This window comes from Pelodiscus sinensis, chromosome 7 (genome assembly GCF_052426305.1).
Source record: "Pelodiscus sinensis isolate ZL-2025 chromosome 7, ASM5242630v1, whole genome shotgun sequence".
NCBI lineage: Eukaryota > Metazoa > Chordata > Testudines > Trionychidae > Pelodiscus > Pelodiscus sinensis.
Genome location: NC_143058.1, coordinates 50,725,252 through 50,747,770, shown reverse-complemented (window position 1 = coordinate 50,747,770; position 22,519 = coordinate 50,725,252). Strand labels below are relative to the sequence as shown.

The following is a 22,519-nucleotide window of genomic DNA, read 5'->3' as shown; positions in this document are numbered from 1 at the left end:
TTCTACTTCCTACAGTGTAGACAGCACCAAAAGCAGAGTTAAGCTACTCAACTTCAGCTACACAATTAACATCAAAATCTTAATTTGACTTTGTCCTGTAGCGTAGACATTACCCTTTGTCAAAGATCTTAGGGGCCTGAAGACTGTTGAGAATCTTCAATTCCTCAACATGGGACCTAAAATGCTTTGTTCAGCTCATAAAGTGACTTCTTGACTGAGGGTGCATTTAATATTTCTGCTCAACAAAAGTTTAGGCCAATTCAACCCCAACATAAGCAAGCGCAACTCCATCTGCCTTAACCAGAGCAATGCCATCACTAACATTTAGATATGAAGTATTTTCAATAGCCCCCCTATTAAAAAAAGTACTGCAACTCGACTTACACAATAGCTGATGTTTTCAACTGGTGGAAAGGCAGTGTGTACGATTCCATTTATAAAATCAGAAGAGACACAAAAAGAGCTATTTCTTCAAAATTCATCAGGCTCACTTAGCTCATAATCAGCTGTTAATTATTAGTAACTGGTCATTTGTAGTCTCTTTCTTGGCAGCTTTCACAATTAGAAGTGATTCACTGAACCAGAGATCACCAATCCCTTTGAACATTCTAACCTCTATGGGAGCTAACATCCAGAAAGCTCAGCGTGAAGGGCATAGTAGTAATGCATGTAAGGCAAGACTGGTGTTTACTTGCATGGATCAGAACCAACCTCACGCTTACTCGACTTAGTTTTATCCACCTATTATCTTTCCTTTTATACTTGGAATAGTTATAATCTATACTTAGATAATAAGTTCTTTGAGGAAAGGACTGTGTTGCATATACACAGTAGAGGTCTAATTCTAGGATAAGGGGCCCCTGATTCAACCCTCTCAATGAAAGAGTAAGATGGATTCAACACAATTCTCGGTAATTTGCAAAATACAGTTACTTGTTTAAGAAAACGTTACATAGCAGGAAATAGTAAACCTGTTTAATTAGAATACCTATTTTGAAAAGAGAGAAAAAAAGTCAGTCTTACAGGCCCTTTGATTACACTTGTCTTCTAGGAAAGTCACCTTGGTTCTCACCCTCTCTCTGTTTGATGGCTAGGTTCTGCCTTTCAACTGCCAATACTCTTTTCATCTTAAATACCTTCTACCTACTGACCTTGGTTGAGCTATTGAATCAGAGTTGTGCTTCCTCGCAACACAGCCCATTACTCGTCCCCATCTCTTTAGCCAATATTAAAGCTTGAGACAGACTCTAGTGACTCTAATTGGCTAACTGAAGAGAGCGAGCTTAAAGGAAATCCTGTTCTGACTCACTCCCACACTGTCTATCTTTACAGCAACAGCCTTCCTAATAGAGCTCAAACCAACTAGACATTAGAAAGCCTGGGAAGAGCTTCCTTAATATATTTGTCATCATTCCTATGTGTAAAAATACATTCCAAACAAAGCTTAGGAAGGAGAGGGTGAAGAGTTATTTTCATCGCTTTTGCTACTGTTTATTGTTCATTGTACCCTCTTTAAAATGCAAGAAACTAAAATTAGACTTGCCAGATGATGATCTTATTTTAATTCAGCAAAACTGAATCCCTTCTGGGATTAGTAAGCAGTTGAAATGTAGATGGTCTTATTATATAAACAAAAATTCACCACAACCCCATCATACATTTCATCATCCAAAACAGCTGTGTTTATGCACCAATAATACTGCAAACTATGTCAACTTGAGCTGCACAAACAAATCAGTTTTGGGCTGCAGAGGTTTCAGCAGCCCCTTTTTTAGTTTTGCTTCATGTTTTCTTTCAAAAGTCCAACTCAAAGGAAAATTCAGTGAAATATCATGTTTTGTACCGCTTCAACCTATCCTCCTATATTGGCACAGCATTGTGAAAGAAAATGAAAAAAAATCTCAGATTTCTGAACCTGATCAAATCAGATATGTGCATAAAACCAAACTTGATAAATTTTCCTTGATTGTGTTACAAAAGCTTCACACTTTTTTAGTGCCAACATAAATTCTATGTCTGCTGCTAAGTCCTATTTGAAAAGGAGACACACTATCCTTGTTATCTGCTAGGATCCAGATAAGTTTGTGTTTCTCATTCAAGAGGGTTTGGTTTCTTTGTTGAGGTGATTTTAAAAGAATCGATTACATTTGAATTCTGAAGATTTTCATCATCACTGAAAATGATCATTTAAATAAAAATAGGTCAAATTTGGAGACTAAACTACTAGAAAGTGTCTATTTAAAAACTCTCAAACATCTGTTTATCCTTAACTCATTAGGAACATCTCATAATTACTACTATGAGGAGGAGTCCAGGCAATACTGTCATGTCCAGTTTGAGATCACTAGTTTCAGCACTCAGTAGATTAGAATACAAACCTCAAAAGTCTAACAGACCACCTACAGGGAACTGGGACAAAATACCAGTTCAGGACAACACCAGAATATTCAGCCACAGTTTTTATGGCGGTAAAAGAGGGAGTGGCCTACAGCTATTCAGTTATACTGCATCCTTTCTAGACCATACTATATGAAGATTTACTAATCAAGCAATTTTCTTGAATTTGCTAGAGGAAACTTTGGGGACCTGCCCACTCAGAGAATAAATCATCCAGGATCTAACTCTTTCGGGCAGCAAGGAACTGTTTGAAATGCAGGAGTGGTAAGCTTTGCCAAGGGTTGCAAGCTGCCTAAACGCAAATAAATTAAAAAAAAAATGTATATTGATTACCAAAAAGTCACTTCCCAACACTGAGATCCACTAGAATAGCTTCCTGAGGAAAATGATGAGGTGAGAACCCCACTGTTCCAGGGAATTTAACATGGTAGACTATACTGAAGGGAAAAATTGTGCACTGGTGGAGATCAGTGATTCTCAACTTGTGGTGCACAGACCCCAGAGGGTCCACAGACAATATCTAAGATTTCCAACGGGGTCTGCACCACAATTCCAAAATTTTAGGGATCTAGAAACGAAAAAGGTTGAGAACCATTAACGTGACTCTGTAACCTCTAATTACTATGAGCAGTTTTTGCTTTCTGAAACGTAAAGAAGATCATTTCATTAACATGGAAGTGAAAAGTTTTATTATCCTTTAAGATGGAATCTAATGTTTCTAACTCTCCTACTACAAGTGATATCACTAATATTCAGCAAAGCGGGAAGCTACACCACTGACACCACAAGAACCACCAAGGATGTCATCAGTCACTGTAGGGAAAAATCAGAACTACTAACTTAGATCACTGCAGGCAAACAAATGGAGGCCCTAGGCTAAAACCAGGTCTGTTATAAGTCAGTCTCGTTTCATTGACATCAATAGAGCTTTATCAGCTTTTACTAGGGGTGAGCAAGATACGGCTTGGGGGCTGGATCTGGTCCACCAAGCCTTTCAATCCAGCCTGCCAAGCCTTTCAATCCAGCCCAACCCACTGACTCCACAGGCAGGGAGCAACAGCTGGTTGCTACATCTGCCTCTCTGCAATGGGGATGAGAGGAAGCTTTGTGTACTTCGCCCAAACTCCCTCTCAGACCCCACATCCTCTCCTGAATCCTTATCCCCTTTCCTCAGCTTCCTTCTGCACCCAACGTCCATCCAAGACCCTACACCCCCGCCACAGAAAAATGAGGCCCTTCACCACTTACCAAAAATTTGGAGTGATCACCATAAAAAAAAAAATATTGCTCACCCTGGCTTATACAGTACCAGCTCAGGTTTTTGCCCTACTGTTTTCCAACCTATGTATTCCATTAAAAGGTATAGTACCTAAAAGGTTTTAGATGTGGGTTTTTTCTCTTTATTTCAACTCAGATTTCAACTGGTGACACTACTCAATTATAAGTGGTTATTAAAAAGAAAGAAAACTAGATTTTGTTAAAGAAGTTAACCTCCTCAAAAGAAAAAAAGTAATTAAAGGGATAAGGGTCAAAAACTAGAGGCTTAACTAAAAACACATACAAAAACACTGCGTGGTACTGCATGTCGAACAACTTCTATTTGTTCCGTCAATTGTGAAACTTCTATTTTACCAGCCCTTGAGGTTTGCTTTGGCTTAAGGACTGTCTTGATTCTACATTTCCTGTGTCAACGCAGGGAACAACAGAGGCTATGTCAACTCTGTGCAAAGTAATTTTTTCCACCTACCTCTTCCATCTCAAATGAGTCCTTTTGTGGTAACTTTAGAATAGTTATGGATGGAGACGCTATGGGAGCACAAGATTCTTTATCTGGTGTAGACGGATTTTTCTGCTCAGTGATATTTTCAAGCTCATTATTTGCAGGCATATTAGCATCGCTGGTGAGATTGGAGGAGTCCACAATACCAGATTCTTCAGACAACCCATTCTGGTGACTTGGTGAGTGATCATTTTGCTCATCTACGTGAGGCACAGTATCATCCTGAGTTCCTTTGTTGTCACTAATTCCAGGAGGAAAAGTTGTGGCATTAAGTGTGTCTCCAAGATTGAGCTGATTAATAGAGATCTCCTCTTTTACTGTAGCCAGAGATCGAGAATCTTTCTTTTTTAAGAGTTTTGGTAATTTTGATTCATTTTTTATATCATTTTCTTCAGTCCCTTGGCCAGGAGGCGTATTCCCTTTTTCAACAGTTGGGGGAGTCATGGAACTGCTACTTTCTCCTGCCTGCTGGTTTGCACACAGATTGAGTTTTGATAAGGTCTTCATTAAACGACTTGCAGTATTGCTTCGATTTAAAGGAGGAGGATTTGGGGTCTCTTTGTTGGAAGACACTGAATTCATGCTGCCAATTTTCTGCAAAGGAGTCCCAGAAACTTGGGAATACAAGGAAGAAAAAGCATTGGCTACAGTAGTAAGCACTTCAATCTGACGAAAACGACCTGGAGCATAAAACAAAGCACAAGTTAATTTTTAAGAGAACAATTGGTGGAATTGTGTCTAATATTTGTACACCCTAGCTAAGAACGTCTTAGGACTTGCAATTAATTCTTCTCACTGGAATGAGTAAGCAAAATAACCACAACTTACAGGGCACAGGTAAAGCCAGATTTTCCAAACCCAAATACCTGCATTATCCAAAGAACATCCTTTTCCTTTATAAAACATAGAATTTTAGATATGTATTCTATTGAAGGGTACAGTCTCTAACAGGCTTTTTTTATGGCTATTTCAGTTCATATTTAAACTGACACTACTCAGTTGTAAGTGGTGACTCAAAAGAAAACTAGATTTTGCTAAAGAAATTAGCCTCTTTTAAAGGAAAGCAGTAATTAAAATGATAGAGTCAAGATATTGTGAACCCTCATCTTTATAATCATCCATTTTTATCCAGGTCAATGTTCTGAGACCTCTGTAAGAGTGAGATAGCCTTAGACAGGATTTCAGCAACACGTTAAGAGTGTATTGTAACAGATACATAGATCCATGCTGATTTCTAAGGTCAAAATTTTAAGAAGGGTATGGATTAGGGATGTGAAATGGATCTGACTAATGATGTAGTCAATACAGTTTGTATTGAGTACACGATTAATCAAAGACCGAAAGACCGTTCCACAGAGCAGCAGTGTGAATAGCTCCAGGAGCCAGTTCAAACCCGGACTAAATCAGCCCTGGTTCGTGCTAGCTCCGGGAGCCACCGATACTGTAGCTCTGCATTTTAAATGCAGTGCTACAGTAAGAGCTGCCAGCCTTTTACTACATTTAAAATGCAGAGGCACAGCACCCTGGACCAGCGCAGTCCTGGCTCGCACTGAGTTCAGCAGACCCTGTTCATGGTGGCCAGCCCCATGACTCACTTGGTGTGAGTTTATTTCGCTCATCCACATGAGGCACAGTATCATCCTGAGTTCCCTTTTTGGCACTAATTCTAGGAGGAAGAGCTGTGGCATAAAGTGTATCCACAACACTCATGGACAGGGGCTGCCACCAGAGCAGCCTCTGCCCACGGTGAGCCTCACTCTGCAGCAGTCTCCCCTATTCTCCTCCCCCGCCCCGCCATGGCCTCAGATAAAGGCTGTAGCGCCATCCCCTCCTGGAGCCAGGGCTGGGGAGAACTGGCTTTAAAGCTGGCTCTCCCAGTACCAGCTCCTGCTCCCCCCCGGGGAAGCAAATACAGCTGCTCCCTGACTTACGGCCACCTCCACTTACAACCATTCGCACTTACGACCAAAGCGGTTGTAAACGCAGATCCGAGTTACGAACAGCGTGGTTGCCATGTAACTCTATGGGATCCGAGTTACAAACAGTTCGAATTATGGACCAAGTGTTGGTCCGTAACTCGTTCATAACTCAGAGAGTGGCTGTAGTCAGTACTCCAGTTTTACTAATCACTAACATCCCTAATATGGATTTTTTTATTTATGTGTTTAGGTTATACTACAATTTACAATTGTGATATAAACAGACATTGATTCTGTTTGACACAGTATGTAAATACTAGTTTAATAAGATTGAGTTACCTAGAAATATAGGCTTTCATGGTACTTAAAAAGGGCCACCCCAGATGCCTCTTTCTGAAATTATCAAGGGCTCTCAAGAGTGGTTAGAAGGTTACCTAATACAGAAAACCACAAGTGATCCCTTGATCCTTAACATTCAGAAGAACAGATTGTAAGAGCACTTTAACAGCAGAAAGAGAAAGGTCGGGAGAAACTTTATAAATACATTAAGTACAAAAACAGAGACCAAGTAAAATTGTGAGCACTGGCCACAATTAGTCAGCTTATCCTTCTCCAGGTTCTATTGTAGTGAAATGCCTCAATTTTTTGTTATTTCATATTTTGATGTTCTGCACTCCAATGGTGGAGTTCTCAGAAGTGCTCAGCTTTGGTCTAACTGTGATTCCAGTGAAGTGAATAAGAATTTTACCACTATCTTCAATGGGAACAGAATTAAGTTAATAATGAGCACTTTCAAATTTAATCTTCAGTTTCCACAGTACACGAAAAGGCTTTTAGACTGTATTTTTTGACTTTTTTCAGTACTTTAAAAAAGAAAGATGGTTTAGCAGAAACTCAAAGAGACCAATATACAACTCAGAAGGTGAAGGATAATGATGGGGATCCCATCTTTTCTACCCCAAAAACCTGCTCAAACAAATTCACGTCATATTTTGGAGCAGTTAGACGGGAGTTTACTGTTAATACTTCATAGGAGCAGAATTTGGCCCTGAAACTGCAAAAACTTTCCACAGTACTGGCCTACAGATTTCCTTTGCTGGTTATTTACACAATTTTAAAAACTTAACCTTGGCTCTAAAAGTAAACTTACTTGTTAAAGCAAAGTTTGGATTTTCCACTTCCATGCGCTGCATTTGGGCACTCAGAAACACTTTAATATCAATCCCTCTTGCAAACGAGGATGAATTAAAAAATCTTGATGGAATTTTAGAAGCAATATCCGGTTCATCTCTTCCAAATCCAAGGTTATAGAGTACTTCTTCAGGGTCTTCCTCATAAAGCTCCAGTAATTCAGAAACACTAAACAAGTGAAAAACAAGAGAGTTTTCTACATGGGGACTAAGACATGATCCCTTCTACACGGGGACTAAGACATGATCCCTTCAGTCTGATTACTAGTTCAGCTCTTTTGTCTGTGCCCTATTGAAGTTTTGTCTCCTACAGCTCAGTGCACATTAGGAAATAGGCCCAAGTTACAAGCTTTGCAGGGATTTATATCTGGCATTTAAATTCAAGCCACTAGAGAAATGAACCCAGTCAATGTTCAGATCTAAACTTTATTTATACCCAATCCCTATACAAAGGTCTTGAAATCTGAGATGCTTTTAAACTTCAGGCATTTCCATGGGTCAGGCCCACTTGCTTTCTAAGAGCCACAACTGAAAAAAGTCAAGTTCTTTCACATAATCTCTTCTTTGTTAGTAAGCCCAATAACGCAGCAAAATAAAAATAAAAATAAAAATCAAGCCAAGTTTCTCTCTTAAGGTGTGTCTAAACTACAGGGGTTTTTTTCGAAAAAAAGTGGCCTTTTTTTTTTTTTTTTTAAACACACTTCCCCTGCATCTAGACCGCCACCGTGTTTTTTCAAAATTAAATCAAAAGAACGCGTCTTTTTTGACCACAGTAAACCTCATTTTATGAGAAAGAATGCCATTTTTCAAAAGTGCTCTTTCGAAAAAGGCTTTCTTGAATGCAAAGAGGGCTTTTTCGAAAGAGAACATCCAGAATGCCTGGGGGCTCGCTTTCTCAAAAGAAGTGGTTGCAGTCTAGATGCTCTCTTTCAAAAGAGGCTTGTAGACTAGACGTAGTCTTAGGGACAGAAATACTAAATACTAGGAAAAAAGAATGATAAAGCCCACAGAACTGTGCCAAACTCCCTAACACAATTCTTTTACCTTGAAACAGTCCCACTACTTCTTCCGGAACCAGTGGAATTCATACTTCTCCCCTTCTGGTGGAACTGATGTCTCCTCTCCTTCGCCAACATACCATTGCTGTCACAAAAATGGACAAAGCCAATATGATAAACCGGTTCCTTGCAGAACTGTTGTTTTGTGTTCTGAGATTTCCCCCCCTCGTTATAGAACACTTTTTTTAAGAGTATTGAAGTGGGGGTGGGGATGTATTATTGGTGTGGTCGTCTTTGTAGGAGTAAAATCTTCTACATGGAATGGTGCTAGTACTGGGACTGCCTAGTTCACCTTTACATCATCTCTCATCATTTTATTTCAACATTTTTTTAACAAAAAATGAGACACTTACCATGTCTCCATTTTGTCATTGATTTGATGTAGATGATTAGCTGCAGGAAAATAAAGAAATGAGTTGTGCGTAAAGTTCTTTGGCAAAACACCATTTATAATAGCTGATAAGAAATGGTATCCAGTAACATTTGTTCGCATATGCCACCCTACCTCCCAGAGTCTATTCTTTACACATAAGTATGTGATCTGTATGTATACATGCTTGGGATAATGGGCATTAGTGGAGTATTTTTTAATAGTCAAATTTTAACCTATAGTATTCTTGGTGTAGAAGAAAAGTCACACACAGATCACCATATCTACTTTTTTAGAGCTGGTTAACATGAGTTTTTTAAAATATATTTTTTCCTTTTTCTCTGCCCCCTTCCCCCACCTTCAGATAATTGGATATTTGAATTTTCCGGCAGCTTCTGGGGGGGAAAAGGGGCAGTAATCAGGGGCAGGGACTCAGACAGACGAGGCAGGAGTAGAGGCAGCCAGCCCTCAATGCTGCCCAGAACATGCTGCACCTGCCCCAGCTAGCTCTCAGCACAGCCTGGACTACACCATAGTGATTTAAAGGGCCTGGGGCTCTGGCTGCTGCTGCCACAGTAGCAGCCCAGAAGCCTTGGGTTTTTTTATATGGACAAGTTCCAGGGCAACTTCCCCCCTCCCCCTTCGGCAGCCCTGGCTTTGTCCTTTCTCTTTCAGTCTAATGACCAAAGCTTGGATTGTTACTTAAAACAAGGAAAAACAGTCTAACAAATGAAAAGTCTGTGAGGAGGAATCCTTTTAATCTCACTTACTCTAATTCAATACGTGATATTGACTAAATTAATCACATCAAGTCAACTGTCAAATTGCTTTCCTTGTTATTTTTAAGAGATTCCAAAATAAAGCATGGATTTCCTCCCTAACGGTCCTCCCTCCCTTCCACAGCATTGCCAGCAAGACTTCCATTGACTCCAATAAGAATGGAATTGAGCTTTTTATACCAAAAGAAACCTGACACTTTTCAAACACATTTTAGAATTGCAAAAATTCTTTTCAGCTGCAGGGTTGTTTGGGTTAAAAAAAAAAAAAGGACACATTTGAACAAATACTAAGAAAAACCTTATACTCCTTATCCTGCATGTATGCACAGGATAGATGGACAAACAGAACCTAAGCTGTGAGGTGCTGATTGGCCTCTGCAGTCTAATGGGCCTGAGTACGTCTGGCCACTCTCAGCACTGCACCCTCAAAGCAGATCAGCTCCTGAGCTGGGGATCTCTCTCAGCGGAGGCAATTTAAAGCATTTAAGCCACCAAAAGGCTGTTCTGGCCACACTTTTGGAGGTCAATATATATATATATATATATATATATATATATATATATATATATATATATATATATATATATATATATATATAAAAATAAAAAGCCCGCTCTGAGAGGCCACCTCTCCTCTCTTCCTCCTCCAGCAGAAAGAGGAGAAAAGAAGAACTAGTGAGAACAAGCAGAGACAGAAACAGAACAAAGAGTAAAGCTACAACTGGCGATCCAAAGAGAAAAAATGGCATAACTGACAATCTAAATGTCTTTCCCTTTGTTTCATTGTGGGTGGTGGGTTGGTGGTTTTAAACACGCATCTACTCCCTTTTATTGCCAGGTTTTATTCCTTCTTCCATTTTTCAGCCTCTCTTCTCTTACTTCCTCTTTAAATATGAGCAATTATTGGCTGAACACTTGAGAGCAACTTTGACACTCAGAAAATCCTCACATGCCACCCTCAGCAGCTTCAATGGCACTGGTGCACATGTGTCGGACTTCCAGATCTGTCCAAAGAGAGAGCACAAGCATTCACAGTCATTTTTTCCTCACTGCTTGCACTCCTTCCACCAGTGCTTTTGACTGTTTGCACCAAAAACACATAGGCTACATCTAGACTGGCATGATTTTCCGCAAATGCTTTTAACGGAAAAGTTTTCCATTAAAAGCACTTGCGGAAAAGAGCGTCTAGATTGGCACAGATGCTTTTCCGCAAAAGCACTTTTTGCAGAAAAGCGTCCATGCCAATCTAGTCGCGTTTTTGCGCAAAAAAGCCCGATCGCCATTTTCGTGATCGGGGCTTTTTTTGCACAAAACAAATCTGAGCTGTCTACACTGTGCCTTTTGCGTAAAAGCTTTTGCCCAAATGGGAGCAGCATAGCATTTCCGCAAGAAGCACTGATTTCAGACAGTAGGAAATCAGTGTTCTTGCGGAAATTCAAGTGGCCAGTGTAGACAGCTGGCAAGTTTTTCCGCAAAAGCAACTGCTTTTGCGGAAAAACTTGCCAGTCTAGACGCAGCCATAAAATAGTAGCAGAGAGCGGTTTCCTTTATTATGCAAGCTCCTTTCAAGGCTGGCTCTGGCTGCCGGAAGGCTAGCTCACAACAAGCTGACAAAAATAAAGTTTTGATGAAAGAAAATAATTTGTTTGGGGTTGGGTTTTTTTTTTCCCCCTTTTTTAAATTTCTCATCTTCCCTCTTGCTTTCCAGGAAGGTTTACCATCAGGTGACACGACTGGAAATAATGACTTCAAAATAAATTCACACTCTTGAGCGTTACTTAAATAACAATAAAAAAATTTCTTGCTTTAATAGCCATGTGTGTCTGCCACACCCACCTTCCGCTCCCAAGGATAAGTCATCTTCAAAACTTCCTCCATTTCTCACCAGCATGCCTGAAAATGTACATTTGGCAGTTCAATGCCAATATAGTTCTGTAATGTTTCTTTCCAAAAGTTTGTACAATATTTTTAGTTAAAACACTTAGAGTTAATGCTGATTTACTCAGCACATCGTTGCAGATCTTTTATTATTTATACCCGGATAATATACAGACAAAGCCTATGGTATTTTGAAATTACTACAGGCAGTCCCCGGGTTACGTACAAGATAGGGACTGTAGGTTTGTTCTTAAGTTCAATCTGTATGTAAGTCGGAACTGGCGTCCAGATTCAGCCGCTGCTCAAATTGATCAGTTTCAACAGCGGCTGAATCTGGACGCCAGTTCTGACTTACATACAGATTCAACTTAAGAACCCCAGGCATCCCCAAGTCAGCTGCTGCTGAAACTGATCAGAGGCTGATTCCAGGAAGCCCGGGGCAGGGGCTTCCTGTAGTCAGCCACTGGTCAGTTTCAGCAGCGGCTGACTTGGGGATGCCTGGGGCAGAGCAGCTGGGGTGCTGCTAGGTTGGTCCAGTAGCGCCGCCGCTCCTCGGCGCTACTGGACCAACCCAGCAGCACCCAAGCTGCTCTGCCCCAGGCGTCCTGATTCAGCCACTGCTGAAACTGACCAGCAGTGGCTGAATCAGGATGCCTGGGGCAGGGCAGCTGGGGTGCTGCTGGGTTGGTCCAGTAGTGCCCAGAGCGGCACTACGGGACCAACCGGCAGCGCCCCAGCTGCTGTACCACAGGCGTCCAGAGCAAAGCCGCGGAGCACGGGGGCAGCGGGACAGTCCAGACGCGCCGAGGCTGTCCTGCTGCCCTCGGGTTCTGTGGCTTTGCTCTGCTTTGCTCCCCGTCCCCCTGGTCTACAGACCAGGGGGACGGGGAGCAAAGCAAAGCAAAGCCACGGAGTACGCGGGCAGCGGACAGCCCAGACGCGTCTGGGCTGTCCGCTGCCCATGTGTTCCCCCGCTTTGCTCCCCGTCCCCCTGGTCTGCAGACCAGAGGGACAGGGAGCAAAGCAGAACAAAGCTGCAGAGCACGCGGGCAGCGGACAGCCCAGATGCCTCTGGGCTGCCCGCGTGTTCCACCGCTTTGCTTCCTCTCCCTGGTCTGCTGGAGACCAGGGAGAGGGAGGGCCCCGTTCGTAACTGCGGATCCGACGTAAGTCGGATCTGCGTAACTCGGGGACTGCCTGTATTCACATCCCAGAAAAGCTTTTTTTTTTTTTTTTTTTTAATAAAAGAGTGAGAGTTGACTCTAAAGCTACTCCAGCAGCCAACAGAAGAACACCTCTGTGTCAACTTGGGAGCTAATTACTCATTATTATCTGCCCTCAGGCACTATAAGTACCCTGCACTGGATGTTAAATTACACTCCAGACACCTTACCACAGACTTCAGTGTTAAGATATTAGTCCAATCATTCCTTTTCTTCCCCGGGTATAAAAGTAGCTAGAACTCCAGATACTGTGAGAACTTTATGTGCTCTGCCACTACCTGCAGATTCTTGCTGAACTTTGAACTTTTGAATTTTGTCCTGCTCAGATACTAAACTTTTCAGGTGTGGCAATTTCAGTTAGTGCAAGAAAGAAACTGCACAAAAGTTGACCTAGTTCTAAGACTGCATGAGCAAGCTTCCCTCCTCCCCTCCCCCCAAAACACACTCAGATCTTGCACAGATTTTGCATTTATATAAAAGCTGAAGCACAGGAGTAGAACTTTTTTTCCCTCAGAAATGTTTAAAAAGACTTCTGACTCTTTTCCCCCTCCACTGCATACAAACATATCCTAGCTAGATCAAGATAGCCATCACATATGCATTTGGGTAACAGTGTATGATTTTGAAGTCAATGTATAAGAAAACAGAAAAGTTCATAATAAAAGTAGCTATCCAAGAGGACAGAGCCTTTTCTTACCCTTCAATGTAGGATTGCTTTGTTCATCCAGGGAGGCTCCCAGAGGTGTTCTGAAACCACAGAACAGATGCTAGTTTAAAACGATGCCTCTTCATGGCCTTCCTTAAGTGCTGTAACAAGCTTGTGGTAGCAGCAGTTGTGCCTCCTTTTGCCTTCCTCCCTGAGAAAGTCTGCACAAATGCCTAGAATATGTCAAGTCCTTTGCTAGCTCAGTTGCTTGATCAAATTCTTTAGCTTTTGTTTTAATACAGATGTAATCATTATTTCAAGAATAGAAGGAGGCTTGTTAAAGGGGCCAATCCTGCAGTAGTATAAGTCACAAGCAAAACGTCCACTGACAACAGGATTGGGCCTTAATGGAGTTACTCTTCTTGTATAAACTAATTCACTGCATAAGCTCTTTAAACATAGCAAATATTAATTAACAGCTTCCACCAATGTAGACTAAATGATAGTTAACAATAACCTGTGATGTGGTAAAGTAGCTTGGTACAAACCCAAGACACAAATTAAAATATAATTAAGGGACAAATCAGATGAATAAAGTGTTTACATCATAAATACTTCATAATGGGCATCTGAAGATTTTCATTAGACAAACAAGAGAAAATTGACTGAAGTTACCCTGACAAACAGAGACATGAGAGTATTTGTTTGGATTCCAAAATTAAATTCTGGAATGAAAAGCTTGTATGTTTCCTTTCAGACCCTTTATTTTACAGTGCAAATTGTTGCTCTGGAACAGTTTACCATTGCTACACATTACCCTTTGATATGGAATCATCCACGAACTTTTGACAATTACTCTTTAGAAATAACTTGTTACACTGACATACCAATTAAAATAGTGACTCTGAGTAATATTCACTCAGGTAGGTGATCAAACAAGCTTTTAGTAACTCAAATCCCCTGGAATTTTGAGTCTCTCATGGGAGCAAATAGGGTTTTTAGGGGCAAGGGTTTTTTTTTTTAAATCTATTCAAGTTACAGTAAGTCTTATGTTCTGAATTAACAACCATGCCTATTGTTTATATCCCAGTTTTAATGGCTACATTTCTATTCTTCTCCCTCTCTCCCCCTGGCAGCCACTTCAGCATGTCTTGCTTTTTAGCTAGACAAAGTTGCTGGCAGCAACTTCCTTAGCTGACGCCAGTAGTGCATGCACTGGCTGGCAAAAAATGGTAAAAAGCAAGCAGTGAAACTGGCATTCTCCCTCAAAAGCTAAGCTTGTCACCTCTGCAGCTTGCTAACAGCTACTAGAAAAGAAGCTTTGGCAAGCAATCTGTCTGCTTCCCTGCTTGCTTCCCTTCCCTACACACGCCCAACAACTTTATAACCCATTCCACTGAAAAAAAATGTACATTTAAAAAGCAAAGAGCGTAAAAAGAACAATAGAAGTCCTTTGGGCAATAGCAAAGCAACATGAATATGTTTTTAAAGAAATCTTTACAGTAGCAAGGCCCATAAGTCAGCTGATTCAAGTTTGCTTTCAAGTGCATTATGCAGCTAAACAGAAGGTTTTAGAGATCTTTACATATCTTCTCATACTCAAAAAAAAGTTTGTTGTGCATCTAGGAAGGATACTATAATAATATGGCAAACTCCAGAGAAGCTGTTCGCTTTCACAGCCCTCAGTGAAGTGGCATGAGGGCAAGGACAAATGGGGAACCAAGGACAATCAAATGCAGAACTGCGTAAAAATCCTGATTTGCACAGGGATCAAGGAAGTGTGAATTAGATCCCTCACAGTATGACATTTCCCAGACATTCTAGGTGCAGTTAGGAAGAGCAGGGGGCATGCCATACTGACTTCTGAGATCTTCTCAATACCTCACCTCAAATATTTATTCCTCTTTCCATCCACAGTGCCCATCACTGTAGTAGCTATGCACTGATCAACAGATAAGATTCAACATGGCTGTGCCTATAGTGGACTTCAGTGAGGATTCTGCTTTTCACCCTCTCATGTTGTAGAAAATTTCTGTTTGAGTCAGTATTGGTTATTGTAGGAAATCTTTAACAATTAATAAAGAAATTGTGTTGTGCTTTAGAAGCAGTTAAAACTTTGGCTGTTAGAATCATAGTTTGGCCACTAGACTTCAATTAAATTGTGTGTCCATTCTGCCATCAGAAACTCAATACACAACACTGTCTTGGACACAGTTCAAAACCTACTCTTTTCTAAATACTCTACATGAGAAAGTCTATCCTGTTGGAAAAGAACTATGTTATCATTATAGAAGACATTTTTGGCCAAACAAAACACTCAAGTTCAAAACATAAAAACCATCCTGGAGTTCAGATGGAGGACTTCCTCCTTTCTGTTTCAGTGTAAGATGAGCACACAGCAGATCTAAATTTCTAATGTTTACCTTAAGTAGCCTTAGTAAATGCACTAATGTCTTTTAAATGATTTCAGAACACTGGCAAATTTGAGATAAATGAAGAAAGTCCCTCATACAGGGATGACAATACTCCCACTTCTGCTCTATTTTAGGGAAGTGTCACCTCTATATGATAATATATAAGTGGAAATTGGAGTGATATGGAGAGAGTGCTGGATAACCATGAACTAAGACACATGAGAAATTTCAATGTGGAATGATTACAATCCCAAACTGCTAGTGCATACTACACAAATGGCCAGCTAGTAAGTCCATTTTCCTCACAAGTACAGTACAACGTTGTGGATGGTATTTTGAAACAAAACAGACCATTACCAAGAATGTTGATGCTACTTCACTTGAACTAATACTACTGAAAAACTCAAAGTAAGACTGGCCAAATTTGAACCTAAATGTACATTTTCTAACAGCTCATATAAACCTAGAAATGATAGACATGTATTCATTCACTCATTCCTATGAGGAAATATTTTTGGTGTTTTTATACACCAAACAGGGCATTTTGCTAGCTCCTGAGAGCCAGGACATGCAATTGACTAGAAACAGAAATAAAAATCAGTCATTTTTGTTATCCAAATTTGGAGAACTCCAAATTATGAAACAGTATTAGATTATAACTGGATTTCTTGTAACAATCTCGGGACACAGTATCTGCATTTTAGGTGTTCCTTTTAGCAATGCAATGTAAATATGTTCAAGATTTTAGAACTGATATTGTCTTTAACCAGCAACATGGACAGAAAAAGAGGAAAACCACAAGGTTCAAGAACCAGCCCAGCCCATTCCCTTTGATTACATATGCACATATGCAGAGAGAGCATAATGGATGCCTAGTAAAATTATTCTCTCGCTCAACACTTTTAACAAACAAAAACATTCATTTTTACACACAAATTTAACTGTGCTAGCTACAGTCTTGAGAGTAGAATCCTGTGAGGAACTGCAAACTTCTCCAGGGTGCTAAGAATTCCCAGCTCTTACAGACATTACTGAAAGCTGAGGGAACACAGAATCAGACCCAAATTGCCTAGGATCCTGTCCAACTGAAGTCAGTAGGAGTGTTTCCATTAACTTCAATGGATACAGGATGTACTGAATTGACATATCAGGGAATTACTGACATTCACACATCACTTGAGCTTTGCAAAAGCCCATCATAAGAGCAAAGCTTAAATAGTTTGTGGGTACCACTAAGCCCCAGGGTGGAATGTCAATGAATTTAAGACTACAGAATGTGCAAACATTTTTTTGTAAGACATAGAAACTAAAGAAAGTTGTCAAAATAGGATTTGCTAGCTCTATATCTGAGGCAAATTTAAGGTTTTAGTATAAAGTATAGAACTGGTCAGCAGCAACACTGACAACTGTAGTTACACTTGTATAGGATCTTTTATAAAAAGATCAGAGGGCTTTACACACATTAATTAAACCTTGCAACATCCCTCTTAATCAACTTTTTAGTGCTTTGAAAATAAGGAAAACACCTCTTAAAATGGCTTGCTCAAGATCACAAAGTCAGTCAGCAGCAACCGTGGGAATGAAAACCAGAAGTTCCATCTCCCATTGCTCTGATCTAATCAACAGACATTACAAATACATAATGGAATTAAACTATATTATAATAATATAGGTTTGTGACTTGAGTTATTAAGCATGCAAATCATCAACTTGTACAAGAAACCAAGACAGGAAACGATTCTGGACATTTTTTGAGGCGTAACCTTAGCTCGAACCTAGGGGTTTGGTTCGAACTAATGCGTCCCGGCGCGCACTTTCACTTTCGAAACAGCTGTTGATCGGAGTAACGCGCCGGCGAGATCATGCTAATGAAGTGCGGGATATTTAAATCCCCGCTTCGTTGACTATTTCGAATGCCTACATTTGCATCCCTAGTTCGAACTAGGGTGCAAGTGTAGACATACCCTAAGTCTCAAACAGACAAAAACGATCCTCATGGCAGAAGATGTGGGTGAATGCTAAAACAGATGACTCAACAATCTGTTGCTAAACACTTAGCAATAAAGGGGAGGAGGAAAGGGGATGTGCCCTGTTTCCTTAGATGTGTAACAGGAAGCCAAACAACATGAAGCTAGGGAAAGTTTTAAGAGGAGCTGGGGGGAGACACTGTTTTCCTTAACCTTTGCTCAGAATTAGAGGAAAGTGACTCTGTAATGCTTTACCATTGGCACATAACAGAGAGAAACAGGGTGGGAAAAGAAAAGTCAACCATTTGCCATACAGCCACACTTCTACTCTAGCAACATACTAATGGAACCTTTTTATTCTCAATGAAGAACTTCAATTGTTCCCTAACAAGAGAAAGCATCTTATAGAGAGAGGGATAAAAGTAATGATGAGAACTATTTTTTCCCAACTCCAACATGCTTTGAAGGCCCAGTCCTTCAATTCACATCCAAATAAGTAAAGGCTGGAAGTTCGGTTCCTGTAAGGAATAGTTGTGGACATGGCTACTCATACAGGTGACCATTTAGAGCAGTGCTAGAATGTTTGGTGGGCAGCAGCACTTACCTGCAATCTTTGAGCCATATGGCGATCTTTTCATTTGGAATATTACCTTTGGGAGGAAAGAAAGGGAGAGAGGGGGAAAAAAAAGCAGCTGTAATTGGTGCTCTGTGCATTCCCAAGTCTCATGAAGAAAGGGTGCCTTTCAAACACTGCTTGTATGACTGTGCCACCAACAAGAGGGCTAACAAGTGCAATACCCCCCCCCCCACACACACACACACACACGCTAATAAATACAAGAAATTAGAACCAAGGCAGGACAAGCATGAGAGAATTAAGAATACTTTTACATTTACACACACACTCTGCCACCCATATGCTGCAACCTCCTAACGCTGCCATCAGGGACGGTCAAGGACTGGGTGACTCCAGCCACTGATTCCCCCTCCCCCCCCAGCCAGGGGAAGCAGGCGGACAGGACAGGACAAACCTGCTTCTGCAGCCAGGAGCAGTTTCCCACCGGCGAGCTCGTCCTCTTGCCCGGCCCGCTCAGCTGCTTCTGCCGAGAGCTCCTCCGCCTCCGACGCCTGCCAGGAGTCTCTGCTCTTGGCCCAGGCCTTTCTCTTCTGGCTAGCCCCTTGCCACTCCTCCGCCACCGCCACCGCCACCGCCGGCTCCTCCATCGGGACCGCAGCGCCGGCTGCTTCACTTCACGCGGCGAGCGCAGCAGCAGCAGCCCCGCAGCCTGCTGGGCAGAGCGAGCCGGGCTCAGCCTCGCGGGGGAGGGAGGCGGCAGCGCGTTTCCCAGGCGAGGGGCGGACTCCCGCCGGCGGCAGCGCCGGACTCACCTAATATCCGCCCCAGGGCACCAGCCCGGCGCGCAGCATCGCCCCGGCCCCGCGCGCGCAGGCGGCTCTCGCCTCGCTCCCCGTTGCAACACTGGAGCAGCCGCCAGGTCCGCCCTGAAAACTATTCTGCGTCGGCCGCCCCCGGCCGCGTGGGGATCGCCAAAGCTCGCGCCCTCCCCCGCCCTTACCACGCCTCGCCCCAGCTGGCGACGGTCACCTCCGCCCACCCACCCTCTTCAAAGGCGGCGTCCTGCGGCAAGCGCAGCTGGAGCGGGCTCCGTACAAAGTGACAAACAACCCGGGAGGCGCCCGCCCGAGCCGTGACAGTCGAACGGCAACCCGAGAATTTAACCAATCGGGGTGGTCCTCGCTTCCCCAGGGAGCAGGCAGCAGGATCGGGCCCATGCCCCCAGCCTGGTCCCGTGGGCCCCCAGAGGGGTGCGCCCGGCCCCAAAGCAAGCCCGGAGCCCCGCGGCCCCCCTACGCGCGGGCGGGGGGAGGGGCCGCTTGCGGCGGGGCTGAGCCATACTCACATAGCGGGCCCGGGGGAGGAGGATTCACCCCGCCTGGGCTGGGGATTGCAGCAGCGCCCCTCTGACTTCCTCATACCGCGGCCGGGAGAAGTTTGCAGCCCACGTGATGGGACCCAAGCGGAGTCGCGCGCTCTCCGCCTGCCCAGGCACAGCTGGCTGCGCGCTGCAGGGACCGGTGTAACGCCCTGCTCCAGTGCCCGGCCGCTAGTGGGACTCCGCGGGGCAGGTAAAAGACAAGAGGGGGCGATTGTTGGCGGGCTGCTTGGGACACGCAGAAACCCCCCTCCCCTCGCAGTGTCAAAGGCTCCGGCTGCGGTCGGCAACGGAGCAGAAAATGGGGAGACTGGAAAATCGACGGGGTTTTGCAGGGGAGCAGAAGTTTGCTGCGCCCATTAAAAGACTCGTGACAGCCCATCCACCCTCGCCCCACTGCCCTCATCTACCTACGCTCGTCTCTCTCTCTCTCTCTCACACACACACACACCCCAAAAATCATGAAGGGTTCAAATAAAGAGGGAGACAGGGGACAGACCAGGAAATAAATCCACCTAGAGCTAGCGAGAGAGGAGCGACCTACGGAGAGCCGGCAGAAAAAATGAGTGTGGAAAATAAACATGCAGTGGAAGGATTAAGGGAAAGGAAGGGTGGGGATGGAAGAAAAAGAAAAGGAAAAGAAAGATGAGAACATTCGACATTCTGAAGGTATTACAATTAATGTCTGTTTTGACAGCACCTCCCAGCTCCAGTTCCATTGTGCTAGACCTACAACCAGAACAAAAAAACCCTGTCCCAAAGAGCCAACGATGTTGATGATATTAAATTATAAAGTAGTTCAAATCAGTTTTAACAGTTGTGTCTGCTGAAATCAGAGAAAACGGTGCTGATTTTAGATGAAGGGGATTGACACCATGAAAACATAAGAATGGCCATACTGTGTCAGACCAAAGGTCCATCTAGCTCAGTATCCTGTCCTCTGACAGTGGCCAATGCCAGATATCCTAAAGTGAATGAACAGAGCAGGTAATCAAGAGATCCCTCCTCTGTTACTCATTTCCATTCTCTGACAAACAGAGGGTTCACCATTCCTACCCCTCCTGGCTAATAGCCATTGATGGACCTATCCATGAATGTATCTAATTATTTTTTAACCCTTTTATAGTCTTCGCAAGGAGTTCCACAGGTTGACTGTGCATTGTGTGAAGAAGTACTTTGTTTGTTTGTTCTACACCTGCTACCTATTCGTTTCATTTGATGACCCTTAGTCCTTTTGTTATCATCTTCTCATATTTAACAGCATGGAGGCTAGAGAGCACTCATTTTCTTCCTAGAGAGGTGATAGGTGATTAGACCGCTAATGTTTCCTTCGTCACATTCTTTCCATCTAAATGCACAATGTAGATGGAGATCGGAAAGCACAACAGAGATGGGGCAATGAGTTTCACGTTAAAAGCTTTGTGATTTTTCATGGGTAAATTTAACCCTGGAGCAATAGTGGTCATGCTGACCCCACCAAGCTCAGAACTTTAAGAGCCTAAACTTCAATATAATCCTCTTTCTGACTTAGCACAGGAATACTGGCAAGAGCAAGGGGGGCCTTTTAAAACCTTATTTAAATTTACTTGAAGTCTTTTTAATCTTTAAAGCTTGCTTCTAGGAAGACTAATCATCCAGTGTTCCTGAAAATCCAACAAACAATGTAACCCAGGAAGAATGGAGGCTCAATGTCCAGGAACAAACCAATGCCCAAAGAGAATGTGAAGGCTGGGCTGGTTCCTAAGGATTTTAGGGGTAAAATCCTGGCTCCGCTGAAGTTAATGGTAAAACTTCTGTGGACTATTCTGGCATATCATTATCCAGCAACTGGATCCCTGTGGGCAAACTAATGCACCTGTGCAAAGCCTCAGTGGGTTTTATAGTGATTCACCTTTGCAGAACTCATGGTAGAATCAGAGCCTAACTGTTCTAAAGAGTCATATTTTAGAACGCGGCTATGCTAGCTCCTGTTATCCATGTTTCACTGGGGAACGTGGAGAATTTCCTTCCCCAGTGCACAGCTTAGGGTTGGCTCCTGTGTGTCTAACAAAAGGCACAGGACCAGTAAATTGGAAGTTTAACTACTTAGAAAGGTCCCAAAATCCACCCCTTATTAAAACAAGGTCAGACTATAAAAGCAGCAGCAGCAGCCAGGAGAAGTGATAAAAACTTTTTAAATAACAGGGCTGTCCCCTGGATAGCTTCAGAAAGAGGAGCTAGACTTCTAGGTATTGATCGCAATGAGCTCCTGAGGCCAGGGACTTATGTAACTACAAGTTTGGCAGGCCTGACATTAACCTTGGTTTTATTTCTTGTAGACCAGGGTCCTCAAAACTGGGAGTCAGGTCCTCTCAGGGGAGCCACACAAGGTTATTACATGAGGAATGTGGGCTGTCAGCCGCCACCCAAAAACTCATTTTGCACACCCAGCATTTATAATGATGTTAAATACAGAGGTGAAAATAAGACAGTGTGCCCCAGTGCATTTCTCTGGTATGAGCTGTCTGGGGCATTCTACTGCAGGTGGAGGTGCTCAGTGTGGCTTGCAGTACACTCTCCCAACTGGGCTCCTCCTAGCTCCCCGCAGGCTTCTGCTGCAGGCTGATGTTAGACACCCATTGCACAATGAACATGTTTTTGTTTCTCATTTTTAGAGCCCACACACATTTCTAGAAGTTTCTGTGTTTTTTATGGATAAAATGTATTTTTTCATGAATAAAACAAGTTTCAATCCCCATTGCATCTACACTGTATGCATGTCTTTCTAAGATTACTTTCCCCTTATGCTAGAAGACATTGGAGAGGAGGGGAAGAAGGGTAAATCTTCATTTTTCAGTGCATTGTGATTTTAAAAAATGGAGTGTTTTAATCTAATTTTAAGAAAATATTTCATCACTTGATCTATTTATGTTTTGAGACTAGACAATTTATTATAAAGACATA

The 22,519-nt window shown here is 42.6% G+C and overlaps 1 protein-coding gene across 4 annotated transcripts in view; it reads right to left on the bottom strand.

The window, feature by feature from the left end:
* ITPRID2 (ITPR interacting domain containing 2) overlaps nt 1-20,639 on the bottom strand; it is a 53,299-nt gene extending 32,660 nt beyond the window's left edge. Inside the window, exons 1-9 of one of the 4 annotated variants that reach the window (XM_075933749.2) lie at nt 19,544-20,639; nt 18,653-18,907; nt 18,226-18,271; nt 13,292-13,341; nt 11,330-11,386; nt 8,698-8,737; nt 8,331-8,429; nt 7,247-7,455; nt 4,145-4,857 (exon numbers count right to left, since the gene is read on the bottom strand). In XM_075933749.2, the coding sequence (XP_075789864.2) occupies nt 4,145-4,857; nt 7,247-7,455; nt 8,331-8,429; nt 8,698-8,737; nt 11,330-11,386; nt 13,292-13,341; nt 18,226-18,271; nt 18,653-18,845 (1,407 nt within the window). In that variant the 5' untranslated portion in view covers nt 18,846-18,907; nt 19,544-20,639. Of the gene's footprint in view, nt 1-4,144; nt 4,858-7,246; nt 7,456-8,330; nt 8,430-8,697; nt 8,738-11,329; nt 11,387-13,291; nt 13,342-18,225; nt 18,272-18,652; nt 18,911-19,010; nt 19,195-19,241; nt 19,482-19,543 lie in introns of those variants that run through there. The other 3 variants (XM_089779785.1, XM_075933752.2, XM_075933750.2) reach the window with 3 other exon arrangements.
* Nucleotides 20,640-22,519: the final 1,880 nt, after the last annotated feature.